Below are 17,105 nucleotides of genomic sequence, written 5' to 3' on the forward strand. Positions count from 1 at the left end.
GAGAGCTGAGGACATGGTTCCAGTCTGAATCTGAAGCCCGAGACCCAGGAGAGCTGATGGTGTGGTTCCAGTCTGAGTCTGAAGCCTGAGACCCAGGAGAGCTGAATACATAGTTCCAGTCTGAGTCTGAAGCCTGAGATCCAGGAGAGCTGAGGACATGGTTCCAGTCTGAATCTGAAGCCCGAGACCCAGGAGAGCTGATGGTGTGGTTCCAGTCTGAGTCTGAAGCCTGAGACCCACGAGAGCTGAAGACGTGGTTCCAGTCTGAGTCTGAAGCCTGAGACCCACGAGAGCTGAATACATAGTTCCAGTCTGAGTCTGAAGCCTGAGATCCAGGAGAGCTGAGGACATGGTTCCAGTCTGAATCTGAAGCCCGAGACCCAGGAGAGCTGATGGTGTGGTTCCAGTCTGAGTCTGAAGCCTGAGACCCACGAGAGCTGAAGATGTGGTTCCAGTCTGAGTCTGAAGCCTGAGACCCAGGAGAGCTGAAGATGTGGTTTCAGTCTGTCTGAAGCTTGAGACCCAGGGGAGCTGAAGATGTAGTTCCAGTCTGAGTCTGAAGCCTGAGACCCAGGAGAGGTGAAGACGTGGTTTCAGTCTGAGTCAAGGCCTGAGAACCAGGAGAGCTGCTGGTGAAAGTTCTAGTGCAAGGGCAGAAGACCAATGTCCTAGCTCAACAGTCAGGCAGGCAGAAGTTCCCTGTTTCTCAGCCTTTTTGTTCTATTCTGTTCTTCAGTTGGTTGGATGAGGCCCCTGCACATTAAGGAGGGCCATCTGCTTTTCATGGTCTACTGATTCATGTGTTTATCTCCCAGAAACACCCTCACAAACACACCCAGAATAATGTTCAACCAATGAATGTTGGGTACTTTGTGGCCAAGTCAAGTTGACACATAAAATTAAACATCACAGGGACTTAAAAACATGTCCTTTCCCCCTTCCAAACTTATACCCAGGGAGGAAAGCATACAGCAGGGTGAGATGGGGGATCCAGGATGCCGCAAATCAAATAATTTTAAGAAGGAGGACAAAAACCAAAAAGAAGTAGATTTTTTTTTGAGACAGTTTCACTCTTGTTGTCGAGGCTGGAGTGCAATGGTGCTATCTCGGCTCACTGCAGCCTCCACCTCCTGGGTTCAAGCGATTCTCCTGCCTCAGCCTCTCAAGTAGCTGGAATTACAGGTATGCGCCAGCACGCCCAGCTAATTTTGTATTTTTAGTCGAGATAGGGTTTCACCATGTTGGTCAGGCTGGTCTCAAACTCCCAACCTCAGCTGATCCGCCCACCTCGGCCTCCCAAAGTGTTGGGATTATAGGCGTGAGCCACTGCACCCAGCCAATTGTTTTTTCTCTAAAGACTCCAAGACCACTGTTTTAGTCTGCTTACGACTGCCATCACTAAATACCACAGACTGGGTGGCTTAAACAGCAGAAACAAATTTTCTCATAATTCTGGAGGCTGGAAGTCCAATGTCAAGATGTTGGCAGAGTTGGTTTCTCCTGATGCCTCTCTCCTTGGCATGCAGATGGCCGCCTTCTCGGTGTGTCCTCACGTGGCCTTTTCTCCGTGTCTGCACCCTCGTCGTGTCTCCTCCTCTTCAACACCAGTCTTTCTGGATTAGGGTCATATCCTTGGGACCTCATTTAATCATAATCACCTCCTTAAAGACCCTATTTCTGACTACAGTCACACTGGGGATTAGGCTTTAACACATGAATTTTGGGGAAACACAGTTCAGTCCATAACAGCCAACCTATTTTATCTCCCTGGAACCCAGAGATGCTATAGTTAGCATTTATGGTGTAGTCATGGCTCCCTCCAGCCCAAATTTTCATAAAGGGGAAAGATGAGGTGGTTCAAGAGCCTTGTCATAATGAAAGGCAATTCAGGGCCACCGTCATTACTAGTATCATCATCATCACCATCATCATCATCTTTATCCCAACACCTTAAGAACCCGTTCATGATTTATGTGGTGGTTCACAAAGAGAACTCGAAAAGTGAATTTATTCAGCTATGTTTATTGAGCTCACCTGATGCACTCAACTAGCTATTTTTGGTGGGGAGGGCACTAAGATGAATAACACAACCCCTTCCTTTAAGGTGTTGCTGTTTTGTAGAGTGTTTAGACACACACACACACACACACACACACACCCCTATACTCCAAACTAGAAAGTGATAAATACGGCCGGGCACGGTGACTCACACCTGTAATTCCAGCACTTTGGGAGGCCGAGGCAGGTGGATCACGAGGTCAGGAGTTCGAGACCAGCCTGACCAACATGGTGAAACCCTGTCTCTACTAAAGACACATATTAGCCAGGTGTGGTGGCGCCTGCCTGTAATCCCAGCTACTCAGGAGGCTGAGGCAGGAGAATCGCTTGAACCCAGGAGGCGAGGTTGCAGTGAGCTGAGATCGCACCACTGCACTCCAGCCTGGGCAACAGAGCGAGACTTTGTCTCAAAAAAAAAAAAAAAAGAAAAAGAAAGTGATAAATACTATGGGGCTGGGCACGATGGCTCACGCCTGTAATCCCAGCACTTTGGGAGGCCGAGATGGGCGGATCACAAGGTCAGGAGATCGAGACCATCCTGGGTAACACGGTGAAACCTCGTCTCTACTAAAAATACAAAAAATTAGCCGGGCGTGGTGGCACGCGCCTGTAGTCCCAGCTACTCGGGAGGCTGAGGCAGAAGAATTGCTTGAACCCGGGAGGCGGAGGTTGCAGTGAGCCTAGATCACACCACTGCACTCCACCTGCGCGACAGAGCAAGACTCCATCAAAAAAAATAAATAAATAAAAGAAATGCTATGGAAGAAGTAATAGAATATGCTATGGGAGAGTTTGGAAGAGAAATACACATAGAGTTATACTAATTACCAAAATCCTTTATTGACCATTTATCATGTACTTGGCACAGTTAGCTTAATCCTGAGTCTTAATTGTCAGGATCTTACATTATAAGATAGACAAAAATTCAACGCATGCTTTACTAAGTACCGTTTGTATCAGTGGGTAAAGCACTGTGTTTGGTACTCTCTCAAATGCAAAGATGATTATGACACATGTACTATCGTTTATGAATGGGTGGCCAACAGAACAGATTGCCGCATAGGTAAGCAGAAATCTGCTCTCATTCTCTATTGGCCACAAGCAGGCATGTCTTAGGAGCGGAAGGGTAGGAAGATCTCTAACTGTGCTTGGAAACTTGGGAAGTTACCATGTCTGGCTAAAGTGGTATTGTGTTAAGGAAAACCTATGAATTTGCCTGCGTTGGCTTGGTGCTGAGGAAAGTGGAAGAGAGAGGCTGGGGTACACCTTTCAACATGAATGGAACTGACCACTGGAGGGAAAGAACAAGAAACAGCAGTGAGAACAAGGAACAAAGACCATCCAGCCCATCACCCACCTGGGGGGAAGTGAGGGGAGATGGGCAGGGTGACAACGTGGCCAACATCTAAAGTGTGAAGAGGGGCTTTTACCAAGTGCCCACCCCTTCCGGAGCAGGGGGCAACCAACAGCATCTGGCGGGTCTTACTACTGGGCAGAGGCAGGGGAACCCTGCTATGAGTTCTGGATTACATAGGAGATGTGACTTGGGCACGTTTGGGGCTTAAAAGTAGGAAGGGATCAAGGGGGGAGATTTGAAAATCCCGGTGGAGGTGCGAGGTATCCGGGGAGAGGGTAAAAACGGGAACAGTCTTCAGCACCTGCCTGTACCAGGAGCTCTGTGTATGCCATCTCATTTCCGTCTCCAGCAACCAGGCGGGCCTTGGCGGCAGGAGGCACAGGCTTTGGGAGCAGAGGCCCTGCAGCTTGCCAAGCACACACGGCCCTAGGGCGCCCAGCTGAGACGGCACCTTGGCACTCGGGCCCGCTGCAGCCCGCTCCGGTCAGCCGCACCCCAGTCAGGAGCCTTTCCAGCGGGTCGGAGGAGAACGGAAGTTTGGGGAGACCCGCGCGATTCGCCTGGCTGCATTTTACATTTCTTTCTCCAGCAGCTGGGGTCACGAAGGCTGCTCTCGCCGGCGGTGTTGGAACGTGGACACGTGCGCTTTGGTAATACGGCAGCCTCCCCCGCGGGCGCAGTCCCCGCTGCGAGCGCCCCCGGCTGCTGAGGCGGGAACGAGGACCCGGAGATTTGAGCCGCGGGTGGGCGGGGAGGGGCCTTTGTGACCTGCCCGCCCCTCCCCGGCACTGTGATGCCGGGGGGCAGCTGCGGGCCCGGCGCGCCTGTCCCCGGCGTCCCCTCCTCCCGGTGTGTCACAACGGCGGAGGCGGCTGTATCTGGAGCAGTCGGGGCGGGCAGGCCCAGCTGAGAGGTGCGCGGGCGAGGACAGCGGCAGCGATGGTGAGGCTTCCCGGGGCCAGGCGGGCTGCGGGCGCGCGGCAGGCGTAGGACCGAGAGCCGAGTCTACGGCGAGGCGCACGGACCCGTCCTCCTGGAGCCGCAGGGCTCAAGGCCTTCTGGGGGTGGCAGTTCGGGGTCGAGGAGTCCGCACCCTCGGGCGGGAACACCCGGTGCCCTTTATCGTATGGGGGAAATAGAGACCAGGGGCCAGGTGTTCCTTAAAGGGACCTAAGGGAGCTTTGCGTGCAGACGAGGGGGAGGGAGGCCCTGGGGAGCCCGACGGAGAAGGGGGCGAGATTCTGGGGTCCCCAGATGGGCAGCCTGTGGACAGAGTGGAGAGAAGGGCGAGTCCGGGGATTCTGGATGGGTGGTCTGGGCCGGGGCGACTGGGGGGCCAGATGCAGTCACGTCTCCAAACCCAGCCTAATGTGACAGGGCCCGGAATGTGACAGAGGACCTAGGGCGCCACGGTCCCCCCACGCGTGGAGGTCTTTCTCGCAACCCTGGCCAGCGGCTTGGGTTTGCTGCACGCACAGCCCCAGCGCGGCGGGGTCCTCCGGGCGCACTCAGCTCCCAAGTCTTTCCAGCGGTCAGAGTCGAAGGACTTTGGGAGTAAGAAGTCTCTGCTTCCAAAGGCCAGGGGACCTTCGACCTGTTTCCTACCCTGGCTTAGGGGGATCGCGGCTGCTCCCTTCCCTGCCCCCGCCCCTGGATCTTACTGAGGGGCGGCTGCAAACACTCAGTTCCTCTCTCTAGGGTCCCCCTCTCCGCCCCCAGTGCCCCTGGTGGCTAACATTTGCCCCCAGTCCACTTTCCCAAAGCCCGGAATCCCAGGAATCCCTCCTGGACCCCTGATCTTTCAGCAGTAGGGAGATGGGCTGGAAAGATTGGGGGCAGAGTGAGGGCAGAATAAGCCTATGTCATGGCCAAGGTCGGGTTCCCTGGGCAGGCTTGCTCCAGGTGTCAGTGATCCAGAAAGCAGGCGAGAACCCCCTCCGCCCCGCCCTGTTACGTTTGGCCCGTGCCCAGGGCCTCCTGGCTCCCCCGGAGCTCTAGCCTTCCAGCTTCAGTTTTGTCAGCACCCTCCCTCCTCCTAGCGGGCTCCCAGACACCCCTGGGAACTGAAAGAACTTGGGAATATTAGGGAGGGTGGCCACAGGAACCTATTTCTGCCTGAGGACCCTGGTATGAGGCCACACAAGGGGCCCAGAGCTGCGAGTTCAGAATTTTGACTCCTGGCTCTGCAGCTAGCTGTGTGACTTCAGGAAGGTCACTTAACCTCTCTGGATGGGTTTGTTTTACCTGCGAAATGAAGAGGGTTATAAATCAAATTTCCAAGACTCCACTTAGATTTCATTATTTTTAAACTTTTTATGGTAGGGAATTTCAAACATATGCAAACGGAGAGCAAATGGTATAATTAGCGATTATATACATCATCTAAGTTCAATAATTACCAACTTCTGACCTGTCTCACTTCATTTATTCTCTCCCTCCATAATTTTGAAGCAAATGCTAGGCTGCATACTCTAGAATTGATATTTAATATTTATATATCTAGCAGGTAGCTAGTGTTTTAGGATTTTCCAAGTGCTTCCCTTGCATGCTTTAATTTGGATCTGAATGCCATTGTGGTACAGAGTGGAGCCCAGAGGATGTTTACAGGGGCGTGTCGAGGATCTTAACCCAGCCCTGTGCACAAGCTTGAATGTGTGATCCACAGACGTGTTTCTGACAATGCCTGGTAAATCAACAATTCAAACAGCAAAACTTTATTTTGAATGTGCTTAAGAATTTGGGTGTTTAGCTGAAAACCTATGGTTAAATATTTTGAAACGGGACCACCTTTCATTTATTTTGAAACACTCAATTTTGTCTAGTAGGTTCTATCTAGAACATTTAACTTGTGTGCGTTGCACTGTCTTGATGGCTAATATTTTTTGTTGAACATTTTACACTCACAGAAACTTCTAAAATATCATTTGGCTCATTTGTAAAAGGCTAAAATGACACATCTATAAACCTAAACCCCTAGAATCTCACCCTTACAAAAATGACTGCATTTCTTCTAAGGATTAAGTTTCAGGCTGCTGTCCTGTCCCCTTCACTTCCCTCCCTGGTGGGGGTTTGGGGGAGGTGACCTTGGTGCTAAGGAGAATTCGATTTGGAATTTCTGTAGGTTCTGGGCAAGAAAAGTGTAACTAATCCTTAAGTGTATTTTTAAATGCATTTCTCTAGCTGCTAGGCAGATGAGCATTTTTCCTCTGTGAACTTACCCCCAACCCCTTCTCCCCAGCTACCCACTGCACGGTACCACCAATACCCTTTAGCATTTCTGTCCTGGAGCCTAAAGTGACACAGCTGGTAAGAAGCTGCGTAGGGGCTGGAGTTTACATCTGCTGGGCACCAGAGCCTCTGTCCTGAGCCACCTGCCCGTGCTGGGACCGGCAGGCTACTCCCACAGCAGACCATTCCCATCCACTCCCAGTGCTCTAGCACGCAGCTCTCTGGGAACTCAGACTATGACACCTTTTTTGGGAAGTGGTATGGATAATCCTGGCCAGGTGCCCTAAGCCAAGCCCATGCCAATGATACCAGGGCACAGAGAAGTTTTCTGTGGTTTATGGGGAGGTGGGAACATCTGCAACACGGCTTCTTTAACTCCATTCCGTTAGGACTTGAGAGCACGAAGGAGCCCGTCTCCCTGCAAAAATGGGCAGTTAGAGGGTTCTGGGGGCCAAATGGACATCCTTCTGCCTGCAGCCTTCTGCAATCTCCCCATGTAGACAGGCATGGCCGAGCTCTGTGGAGTTGATAGGTGTATTCTGACCTCAGAGCACTGTGTGGGCTCCCAGGGGCTGCAGGTCACTGCTGCCTCCTCCTCCCCTCCCATCACAAAAGGCAGGTTTCCCCAGAGGCACTGGGTGCATGCCTCCAAGTGAGGGGCCTTGGCTCACAGGGCAGCGGCTGGGGCAGAGCTGCTGGATTGGTGAGTCCATTGGGAGCCCCCAGCCTTGGGTCAGGCCCATACAGAGCTTGGGGTGGGGGTTAATGCCACTGTTGAATGTGCTTTCTCCTAGTGGCCTTCAAAGGGAGATGAAAGTTAAAAATAATTTTGGAGGGGGAAGTAGCTGGTGGATAGCAGGCCAGTGATGGGGGTGGGCAGGAGGATGTGGCACTGTCGGGGGGAGGAAGCAGACCAAATGCTCCTTTTCCCTCAGGCCGCAAGGGATGGACAGCACTATCTGTGGCCTTTGTGGTTGGCGTTTCCCCTGCAGTGTCTTCCTGTTAGGAGTTCTCTCAGATAATAAGCTGCAGAAGAGAGCAGGAGATGGAGCAGGCACTGTGTGCATTGGATTGAAACTCCTAAGTGTCTCTTGCACCTGCCCCAGTGCCAGCCACAGCCCAGGCCTTCAACGCCCTCCGGCCTCTTATGCTGGAAGTCTCCTTAGCAGATGGCCTCATGGCCAGAGCTGGCCTCCTGTGAGCTCTGTTGCTGCCCTAACTGCTGTGCCTATCATCTGAGCCCCTCTCGCGAGCCACCTTCACTCGCTAAAGTGAATTTAGGCCGACTTTGTTTTTGCTGTGTCTGGCTTGCTATCTATTCTTTGTTATGAGTGATTTCAAATATGCCCTATGATCGAAGAGTTCTGAGCAGAGACAATTCAGCAGCCCTTCAGGAGCCACATCTGTCCTTACTTTCATTACCCCTCTGTGACACTGTGGGCCTGCTTTTCACTTGCCATCCCTGACCTAGGTCCTAAAATATATGTGATCTATTATCCCAGCCTGACAACTAGAGATAATTCGGTGTAATCACATGCTTCCTGACAGCAACTGGGGCATGAGAGCACAGGTGGTCAGGGAGTGTGGGTGGTGCCAGGCTTTCACAGGGCACACACTGTGGCCCACGTCGGCCCCTCTCCCAGATGATATGCCGCTTTTACTGTCTTGTGATACTTGGAAATAGTATCACAAGACAGCCTTTTTAAGGCTTCAAAGTCTCCTTTTGCCAAGGATGGTGATTAGCTTATCTTAGTCCTCTGAGAACAAAGCTAAAGGAAATGACTACTATTAGAATATAAGATTGATGTAAAAAAAAAGGGCTTCTTGCAGCAAAATTATAAAAGGGCTGCAAAGTTCTAGAATTTCTTTTATTGATGCTCTGCAAAACACAGGCACTGGATTCATGCCTCCCAGCGAGGGGCCTTGGCTCACAGGGCAGTGGCTCCCCAGGCGGAGTGTTCACAGGTGGCCCAGATGTCTCATTGGCCCTGCCCTTCCTCAGCCTGCGCTCCGGACAGACTGGGCAGTGTGCGGGAACCACCCTGCGTTTTACTGCCTCTTGTTCACACTGCTCCTGCATCCACCTGAACTGCCCCAGATCATCTTGGCCGGCTGCCTTCTTCAGGGTCCCTGCGAATATTCCTCCTTTAGGAAACCAAGCTAGAAGATGTCTCCTTCTCCTTGGAACTCCCTCTGCACTTGACCCGTACACTTCTTAGGCCCTGGCCGCTGTCCTTGTTGGATGGACTGCAGCCCCTCAGGGAAGGTTTTCATTCCAGTCCTCCCTGTGTTAATTGAGCACCTGCTACATTCAAGCACCGGGCTTGGTACTGGGGATTCCTTGAGTGAAACAAAGGTTCCTTGCCCTCACAGAGCTTACGTTCTCTACTAGAAAGGTGCGAAAATGAACAGGCAGCTATAATACGGTGTGATGATTACAATGACAGGAATGAAGGGGATGGGGGAGCACATGGCAGGGCCCTATGCTGGCTTGGGGTTTTGCAGACTTTCCTTACGAAGTGACAATTAACTGGATACATGAAGGATGAATGAGAGTTAGCCCAGTACCTCACAATGCTGTCTCCAATGCAACCACACAAAAAGATTTGCTGTAGAAATGAGTAGGTGCCTTTTGTAGCTATCCCAGCGTGAGGTCTGTGTGAGAAGTGGCATGCTTTTCACGAGGAATGGACCTCCTTGGTCCCTCCACCTCCCTCCTCTTCACCCCCCAGAAGAAGTTGGGTGGGACAGGCTTCTGCAGCAAACAAGGGACCCCCTCCCCTCACAGGGACCAAGGAGGACAGAACTTGTCTGAGCTCTACAAGCCCAGATTGAAAATAGAACTGAGAGAGAGAGGAGCAGTGTGAGTGACAGGCATGTGCTCTGATTGGCTAGACAGGGGAATCTGAAATATGAGTTTGGAGCGGGCACATGACTTAAATATCCTCTGCTGGGTCAGTTTCCCCTTGCCCCCAACCCCAGCTGCACACATGGGCCCTGAGAAGCAGACTCCTGGTTCTGTCAGAGAAAGATGACCCATTTTCAAAGAGGCCGCCCCATGAGCCATTCGCCATTTCGCTCTGCACAAGAGACATTTCCTGTTTGGAGTTCTGCTATCCGAACTTGGTCTTGCATTGGCGCAGATGTGGGCACACCCCAGGGCCCTGGGAGTTCAGAGCTGCAAGTGAGGCAGGAGGCCATGTGGCCTAAAAGAAAGAAGTCAGGCCCAGGTCAGAAGCCCTGGATTCTGGTCCAGGCTCTTTTGCTGCTGCAGTGCTGTGACATGTTGAATTTGTCCCTTTTCGTCTCTGAGCTCAGCAGTTTCATCTGTAAAATAATGGAGAGGGAATCATATTAGGTGATCCATGAGGCTGGCCCAGCTCTGGTATCCTAAATGTTCGGAGCCGATATAACATCCCTGGTTATGATAGAAGGATGCCTTTTCTTAGACGTGAGGATGCGTCCCACGGGCTTCAGCACTGGGTCTGCTCTGTGGAACTTCCAGGCCGAAGGCTGGGGAGGGTAATGGGGCAGCATGGCTGCAGGAGTCGAGCTCAGTGCCTGAGCCGGGAGCTCGATGCGGGAACTGTGGGTTGCTCCTCCTCCCTGCTAGGAGCAGGTGCAAGAGGCCTGCAGAGTGCTGGGGCTGGGCACGGACCTCACAGTGCCATGAAGCCTCATGCAGCTTTGAATTTCACTTGTGATTTCTTCATGGAACTTCAAAGCCCTAACAATGTAGGCGCGTAGTCAATTATTATTTGAGTAAGTGACTGCGTGCAATGGCCCAGGATAAGTGGGTTCTGGAGAGGGCAGTCCGTGCTCCTATTCTTTCTCTGTCTTCTTTATTATGATTTTTGCTTTTTACTATGAAAAATTTTAAACCTTCAGAAAAGTAGAGTGATATGCCACCCATATACCTATTATCTAGATTTAAGAAGAAGAATGATTTTTCCATCTGTTATCTGCTGTGTTTGGGAAGGATTTTAAAGTACAGACGTCATGACATTTTACCTCTAAATGCTTCGGATGCAACTAAAAAATAAGGATGTTTTCATACTTAACCACATTTTTATGAATACGCTGAACAAAGCAAATCAGTTTATTTGTCCCCCAAATATTTTGATTTGTTCAAACAAGAATTCAGTCAGAGTCCCCATGATGCATGTGGTGGTGCTTGGTGGTGCCTTAGTTCCTTTGACATGGGACAGCCCCCCCAGCTCTTCATTTCTCATGAGTTGAAAAGGCTGGGCCAGGCCCGGTGGCTCACGCCTGTAATCCCTGCACTTTGGGAGGCTGAGGCAGGTGGATCACGAGGTCAGGAGATCGAGACCATCCTGGCTAACATGGTGAAACCCTGTCTGTACTAAAAGAATACAAAAAATTAGCCGGGTGTGGTGGCGGGCGCCCGTAGTCCCAGCTACCTGGGAGGCTGAGGCAGGACAATGGTGTGAACCCGGCAGGCGGAGCTTGCAGTGAGCCGAGATCGCACCACTGCACTCCAGTCTGGGTGACAGAGCGAGACTCCGTCTCAAAAAAAAAAAAAAAAAGAAAGTAAATTTAAAAAATTAAAAAAAAAAAAAAAAGGCTGGACCAGCTGCCCTGTAGGATGTCTCACCTTCTGGATTGATTTTGTTTTCTCTGATATCACTGAACTTAATTAACCCTCTGATCCCTGTGTTTCCTGTGAAGTGGAAGCTGAATCTACCGGGCTCAGTGATGAAGGCTGAGTATTTTTGAGAAGTCCTCACTGGTGGTGTGTGTGTCACATTGCGTCCCATCAGGAGGTCCTCGATGTCGGGTTGGCCCACAGTTAGCGATGCTGAGATTGATCGCAGCCTTAGGCTGGCGACCCTGGTAGTTACGTCCCCCCTTGTGACTATAACAGTGGTTCTTTGGCTCTCGGCGAAGATCGAGTTCCCCATCAGTCTTTCACCTAATGGTGTTGGCGTTCTTGTCCAAATCAATCACGTAATTAGAAGATGGAATAGGGCAATATTTGATAATCTATTATTCGGTCCACATTGCTTAGCAGACATTCTTCAATTAAAGAAAAAAGAGCCTTCTCTAACTAACGGGGCTGTCTGGATAGGGACAAATGAGTTTTTCTCTGGGGGTTTTCTTTGAGGACTTGTGGGTTTCCATCTTGCATCCTGCTTCACTCAAATGCTGCCATCAGTACTTGTGAGGCTCAGGTTGTCTCATCTTAGGCAGCGGGAGCCTCTTCAGGTGTTTGGGCAGCCCCTTGGTTAGCCTCCGTGCCTCCAGGCGCTATGCGACATTCCAGGCTCATCTAGCACACTCCCCACCCTGGACCTGGACGCCTCCATCTCTCCAAGGAGCCCGGTTCCTGTTAGCCGGGATCTTCCTTCTCTCTTGATTGGTGTAGCTACTTTTCACTTTTGGGAGCACCTATGAATCTGTCAGTCATTTCTGAGTCTATTTTAGCCTCCAATTATTCTTACGAGCTAGTTCAATAGGAAAAATAGCTCTTTCTAAGGTGTGTGTGTGTGTGTGTGTGTGTGCACGACGTGGGCAGGGGAGAGAGAAAGAGACAGACATTTTGTAAAAGACTGGCATATGTATTAGTGTGAGATTAATGAGGGCATTAAAAGAGGCTAAAGACGTTGTCACCATGCTAGTGGTTTTCAGGTCCCCCAAATCCTTGACTCTTCCTCCCATGATCTTTGATTTTCCTAAAATATCCCTGCATCCTCCCTGGAAAGCCCCAGAATGTTCCAGAAGTGAGAGCAGGCTGGGGGCCGGGCAGCACTATAGGCAGGACTAGAGGGTGGTCGGGATGCGGTGGTGGTGAGGGGGCGACAGACCCAGAAGGCTGAGGGTTAGGACCACAGAGGATACTGTCACTTAGAAGGAAAATATATAGGATCAGGCCCCCCTCGGGCCTCTCCAGTGTCCCCTCAGCTTCCACACCTCCCTGGGAAGTCACAGCCACATGCTGAATGTGACGCCGTGGTCTGGGTGGATAACTCGCTGGTTGTGGGTGGTTTCTGGGTGCAGATGCTGCTTTCCTTAGGCCTGAATTGAGCCCTCAGATGGAGGCAGAGAAGAGACCCCACAATAAAGGAGAGAGGAGCAGGGACCTGAGAGCTCCCTCTACGTGTGCTACTTCCCGGTGCAGAAAAATGCTACCAGGTAGTACCGTAATGAAAATGATAATGGCAAGACAGCATCAACAACTGTGGCTAACTTACACTTTTCAGATGAGGAGAGGTTCAGTAACTCAGCCCAGGCCACACAGCACAGCAAGTAAATTGAGAAGGCAACGTGGGAACCTGGGGGCGTGGGCAGCTCTGTGGGTGAATCCCCTCCCTAGCCACCAGGCTCACGGAGATCCAGCGGGTTGCGACCCCCGTCGGGCTGCCCCACGCTCACCCCTGTGCTCATCCTCCCTCAAGGCAAGGACCAGGTGTCGCTCAGCTGCAGCACAGAGACAGGACTAGAGTGGGGGCACAGTTGTAAAATTGAACTAGGGGGCAATGGTCCTGATGCTCTGACCCCGCAAGATGCTACTCAGGGCAGCTGCCCTGCTCTCCATGCCCAGAAATTCTTCCACGTCTCCAGGAGCCCCACACTTTGACGTGGACTCTACTGGCTTCTGTGCCCAGCCGTGCCCTCTGGAGGCTCTGCCCCTGGCTTGGGTTACCCGGAGCTGGAAAATGCCAGGGCAGGTCATGGGTAAAAATAGAAACCCACAGACCTGGCACATGCTTCCTGCTGGGCTCAGGCGGCTGCCCCAGGCAGTGTCGCCTTGTGTGGGCCACTGCTTCCCCAGGGCAGGGTGTGGGTGGGAGGATGAGTCTATCACGCCTACGTGTGCACGCGCGCACACACACACACACACTGTCTCTCTCCCCACCCCCCTTTTTCTTTAATAATTTCAACTTTTATTTTAGATTCAGGGAGTACATATGCAGATTTCTTACATGGGTATATATTGTGATGCCAAGGTTTGGGGTATGATTAATCCTGTCACCCAGGTAATGAGCATAGTACCCAATAGTTAGTTTTCCAATCTTTGCCCCCTTCTTCCCTCCCCGCTCCAGTAGTGCCCAGTGTCTACTGTTGCCATTTTTCTGTCCATGAGTACCCATGTTTAGCTCCCACTTATAAGAACATGTGGTATTTGGTTTTCTATTCCTGCATTAATTTGCTTAGGATAATGACCTCCAGCTGCATCCATGTTGCTGCAAAGGATATGGGTTCATTCTTTTTTGGGGGCTGCGTAGTATTCCATGGTGTATATGAATGACATTTTCTGTATCCAGTCTACCATTGCCGGGCACCTGGTTGATTCCGTGTCTTTGCTGTTGTGAATAGTGCTGTGATGAACGTGTGAGTGCAGGTGTCTTTTTGGTAGGATGATTTTCTTTTGGATATATACCCAGTAACAGGATTGCTGAGTGAAATGGTAGTTCTGAGTTCTTTGAGAAATCTCCAAACTGCTTTCCACAGTGGCTGAACCAATTTACATTCCCATCAGTGCACTCCCCATCTTAAGCTGTTAGTACGAATACCAATCAGGCAATTGTGGCTTCACATCAGAGTAACGCAGAGCTAAGGACACTCCAGGGTCAGCTTTACTTAACACTTGGCCTGGCATAGGCAAGGGGCAGGCAGGCTATGGGGCTGCAAAGATTTTCCAATTGTTCAGCGTGCAGGAAGGGCCTAATTTATACCCTCCCCATCCTCTCTTGGGATAATAAATAATCCTTTATTTCTACATTGGTAACCATGATACTACTGACAGCCATGGCATATACTTCCAGAGCATGTTCCTTTCATGAGTGCTCATTTGCTCTGTGATATCCTGAGACTGTGTGTGTGCATGTGTGCACAATGTCAGAAAGTCAGGGTCAGGAGCAGCTGTGAATGCTGCCTTGTGTGGGCGTAGGCTGAAGGAGAGTTTCTGCCATGATCGCCAGTTCTTCCTTGGGCCTTCTTCACCAGTGCAGGAATCTTGTGGTTTGGAATTAGCCCCTTGCTTCATCTTTGCAACCACCCTCCTTTTTTTCTTTCCTGGTATAAAAGGTCAACCCTGGGAATCAACCTTTACAGCAAAGCACAAAACAGCTGTGTCTTCTTTGGATCTAAGTCCTGGTCCAGCTGCTATAGAGCTGGGGCACCTGTAGCCTCAATGCCAACTGGCAATGGGGGGCTGGGGCCTGGCTGGCCTGCAAGGTGAATGTTATGGGGATGTAGGGCAAAGGCATGCTGGGGGCCCAGACTCTCTGACCTCGATGCTTCCCTGTCCCCACAGCGGGAATGCATATCAGTCCACGTGGGCCAAGCGGGAGTTCAGATTGGCAATGCCTGCTGGGAGCTCTTCTGCCTGGAACACGGCATCCAGGCAGACGGCACTTTTGATGCTCAAGCCAGCAAGATCAACGATGATGACTCCTTCACCACCTTTTTCAGCGAGACTGGCAATGGGAAGCATGTGCCCCGGGCCGTCATGATAGATCTGGAGCCTACTGTAGTGGGTGAGTGGGGTCGGAGTTCCCCTCCACAGAGAACATCTCGAAACTGCAGAGGCATTGGCCCACAGTAGCTAAGGAAGCAGCGTCTCTAGCTGGAAGGTGGGGATGGTGCAACCGCAGCCTCCCACCCCACGTGACATCTGTCAGCTCCTTGGGGTCCCCACAGTCTCGGGGAATCTCATGACAGTGATCAAGACTCTATGCAGAACAAAATGCCTCCCACTTCAACCCCCAAAACCTGCGGCACCAGGTCAAAATGGTCACATCGCTACTAAATACTAAGGATAAGAAAATCCAAATAATTTTAGAAATTATAAGACACCCCTAAGTGAGCAATTTCCCTAAGTATAGGTTTCTGAGTCTGCCCTCGGGGTGGGTATAACCTCACAGCATCTTACACACAAAGGGGCCTATCACAGCAGGCACATTGCTTCACAGCCAGGGGCCGCTGGAGTTCTGGAATGAGGTTCATTCAGGTTTAGGAAACACAGGAATTCTGCCTTGTGTCTAGGCAGATCTCCCCTTCCCACACTATCCCCCAGTCGTGCCACTTCCCCTGTTTCTGACCCCTGGGTCAACTCTCAGTTGAACATCAGGATTTCCCCAGCTCCAATCCTGGCTCCTCAAGCCAGAGATGGACAGTTCTGCAAAGAGGACTGGGCACGAAGTATATGCCTGGACACCAATGTCTAGGGCAACAGAGGGCAGATGCTCCACCCCCTGGATGCTTTGCACCAATGCACAAAGTGCAGGTTACCTCCTGGGCCACTGCACAGATGATTTTTCTGCAGGGAGTAGAGGAACCCCAAAGAGAAGAGGCGACATAGTTGGGGCTTGATGTGTCTTGATCTGCTCTGTATCCGCTTTGTGTGGACCCTTGGAAGTGAGCAGAGACCCCTTAAAGGCCTCTCTAGGGCTCTTGCTCCTCTATGACTTGGAACATAGCTTTGCTTCCCATTATTCTAAAATATGTCTAATGCCTGACATATATTATTGCCACCATGAGGTGGAGTTGAGGGGTGGGACAACTCTTGGGGGTCTAGGTTCTGGGCAGATCATCCTGAATCTTTCTCCATGTCCCTAGAATATTTTAATGCAAAAGGACTTAAGTTAAATTGTTGGTACACCTTGGCCCGGCGCGGTGGCTCACACCTGTAACCCCAGCACTTTGGGAGGCCGAGGCGGGTGGATCACGAGGTCAGAAGATCGAGACCATCCTGGCTAACACAGTGAAACCCCGTCTCTACTAAAATTACAAAAAATTAGCCAGGCGTGGTGGCGGGCGCCTGTAGTCCCAGCTACTCTGAAGGCTGAGGCAGGAGAATGGCGTGAACCCGGGAGGCGGAGCTTGCAGTGAGCCGAGATCGCGCCACTGCACTCCAGCCTGGGCGACAGAGCAAGACCCCGTCTCCAAAAAAAAAAAAAAAAAAAAAAAATTGTTGGTACACCTTGCAGCATGAAAGAAAAAACAAAAGGGAAACCTGGAGGAGTCAAGGTGGAAGGGAGGAGAGGCAATTGGCGTTGGTGTTCGATGAGCTTTTTTTTTGTTTTTTTGTTTGTTTGTTTTTTTGAGACGGAGTCTCGCTCCGTCGCCCAGGCTGGAGTGCAGTGGCGTAATCTCGGCTCACTGCAAGCTCCGCCTCCCGGGTTCAAGCCATTCTCCTGCCTCAGCCTCCCGAGTAGCTGGGACTACAGGCGCCGGCCACCATGCCAGGCTAATTTTTTTGTATTTTAAGTAGAGACATGGTTTCACCGTGTTAGCCAAGATGGTCTCGATCTCCTGACCTCGTGATCTGCCCGCCTTGGCCTCCCAAAATCCTGGGATTACAGGCGTGAGTCACTGCACCCAGCCGGCCCAAGTTTTGTTGCTGTTGTTTTTTTTTTGGAGATGGAGCCTCGCTCTGTCTTGTTGCCCAGGCTGGAGTGCAGTGACAAGATCTCAGCTCACCTCAGCCTCTGCCTCC

General features: G+C 51.2%; 1 protein-coding gene across 3 annotated transcripts in view; it reads left to right on the forward strand.

Moving 5' to 3' along the window:
• The first annotated feature begins 3,097 nt into the window (after positions 1-3,097).
• Positions 3,098-17,105, forward strand: part of TUBA8 (tubulin alpha 8) — a 33,762-nt gene continuing 19,754 nt past the window's right edge. Inside the window, exons 1-2 of one of the 3 annotated variants that reach the window (XM_003828283.5) lie at positions 3,098-4,357; positions 14,922-15,144. In XM_003828283.5, the coding sequence (XP_003828331.1) occupies positions 4,355-4,357; positions 14,922-15,144 (226 nt within the window). In that variant the 5' untranslated portion in view covers positions 3,098-4,354. The remainder of the gene's footprint in view (positions 4,358-14,921; positions 15,145-17,105) is intronic. The other 2 variants (XM_055105516.2, XM_034948394.3) reach the window with 2 other exon arrangements.

Source organism: Pan paniscus, chromosome 23, assembly GCF_029289425.2.
Source record: "Pan paniscus chromosome 23, NHGRI_mPanPan1-v2.0_pri, whole genome shotgun sequence".
In the NCBI taxonomy this organism is placed as follows: Eukaryota; Metazoa; Chordata; class Mammalia; order Primates; family Hominidae; genus Pan; species Pan paniscus.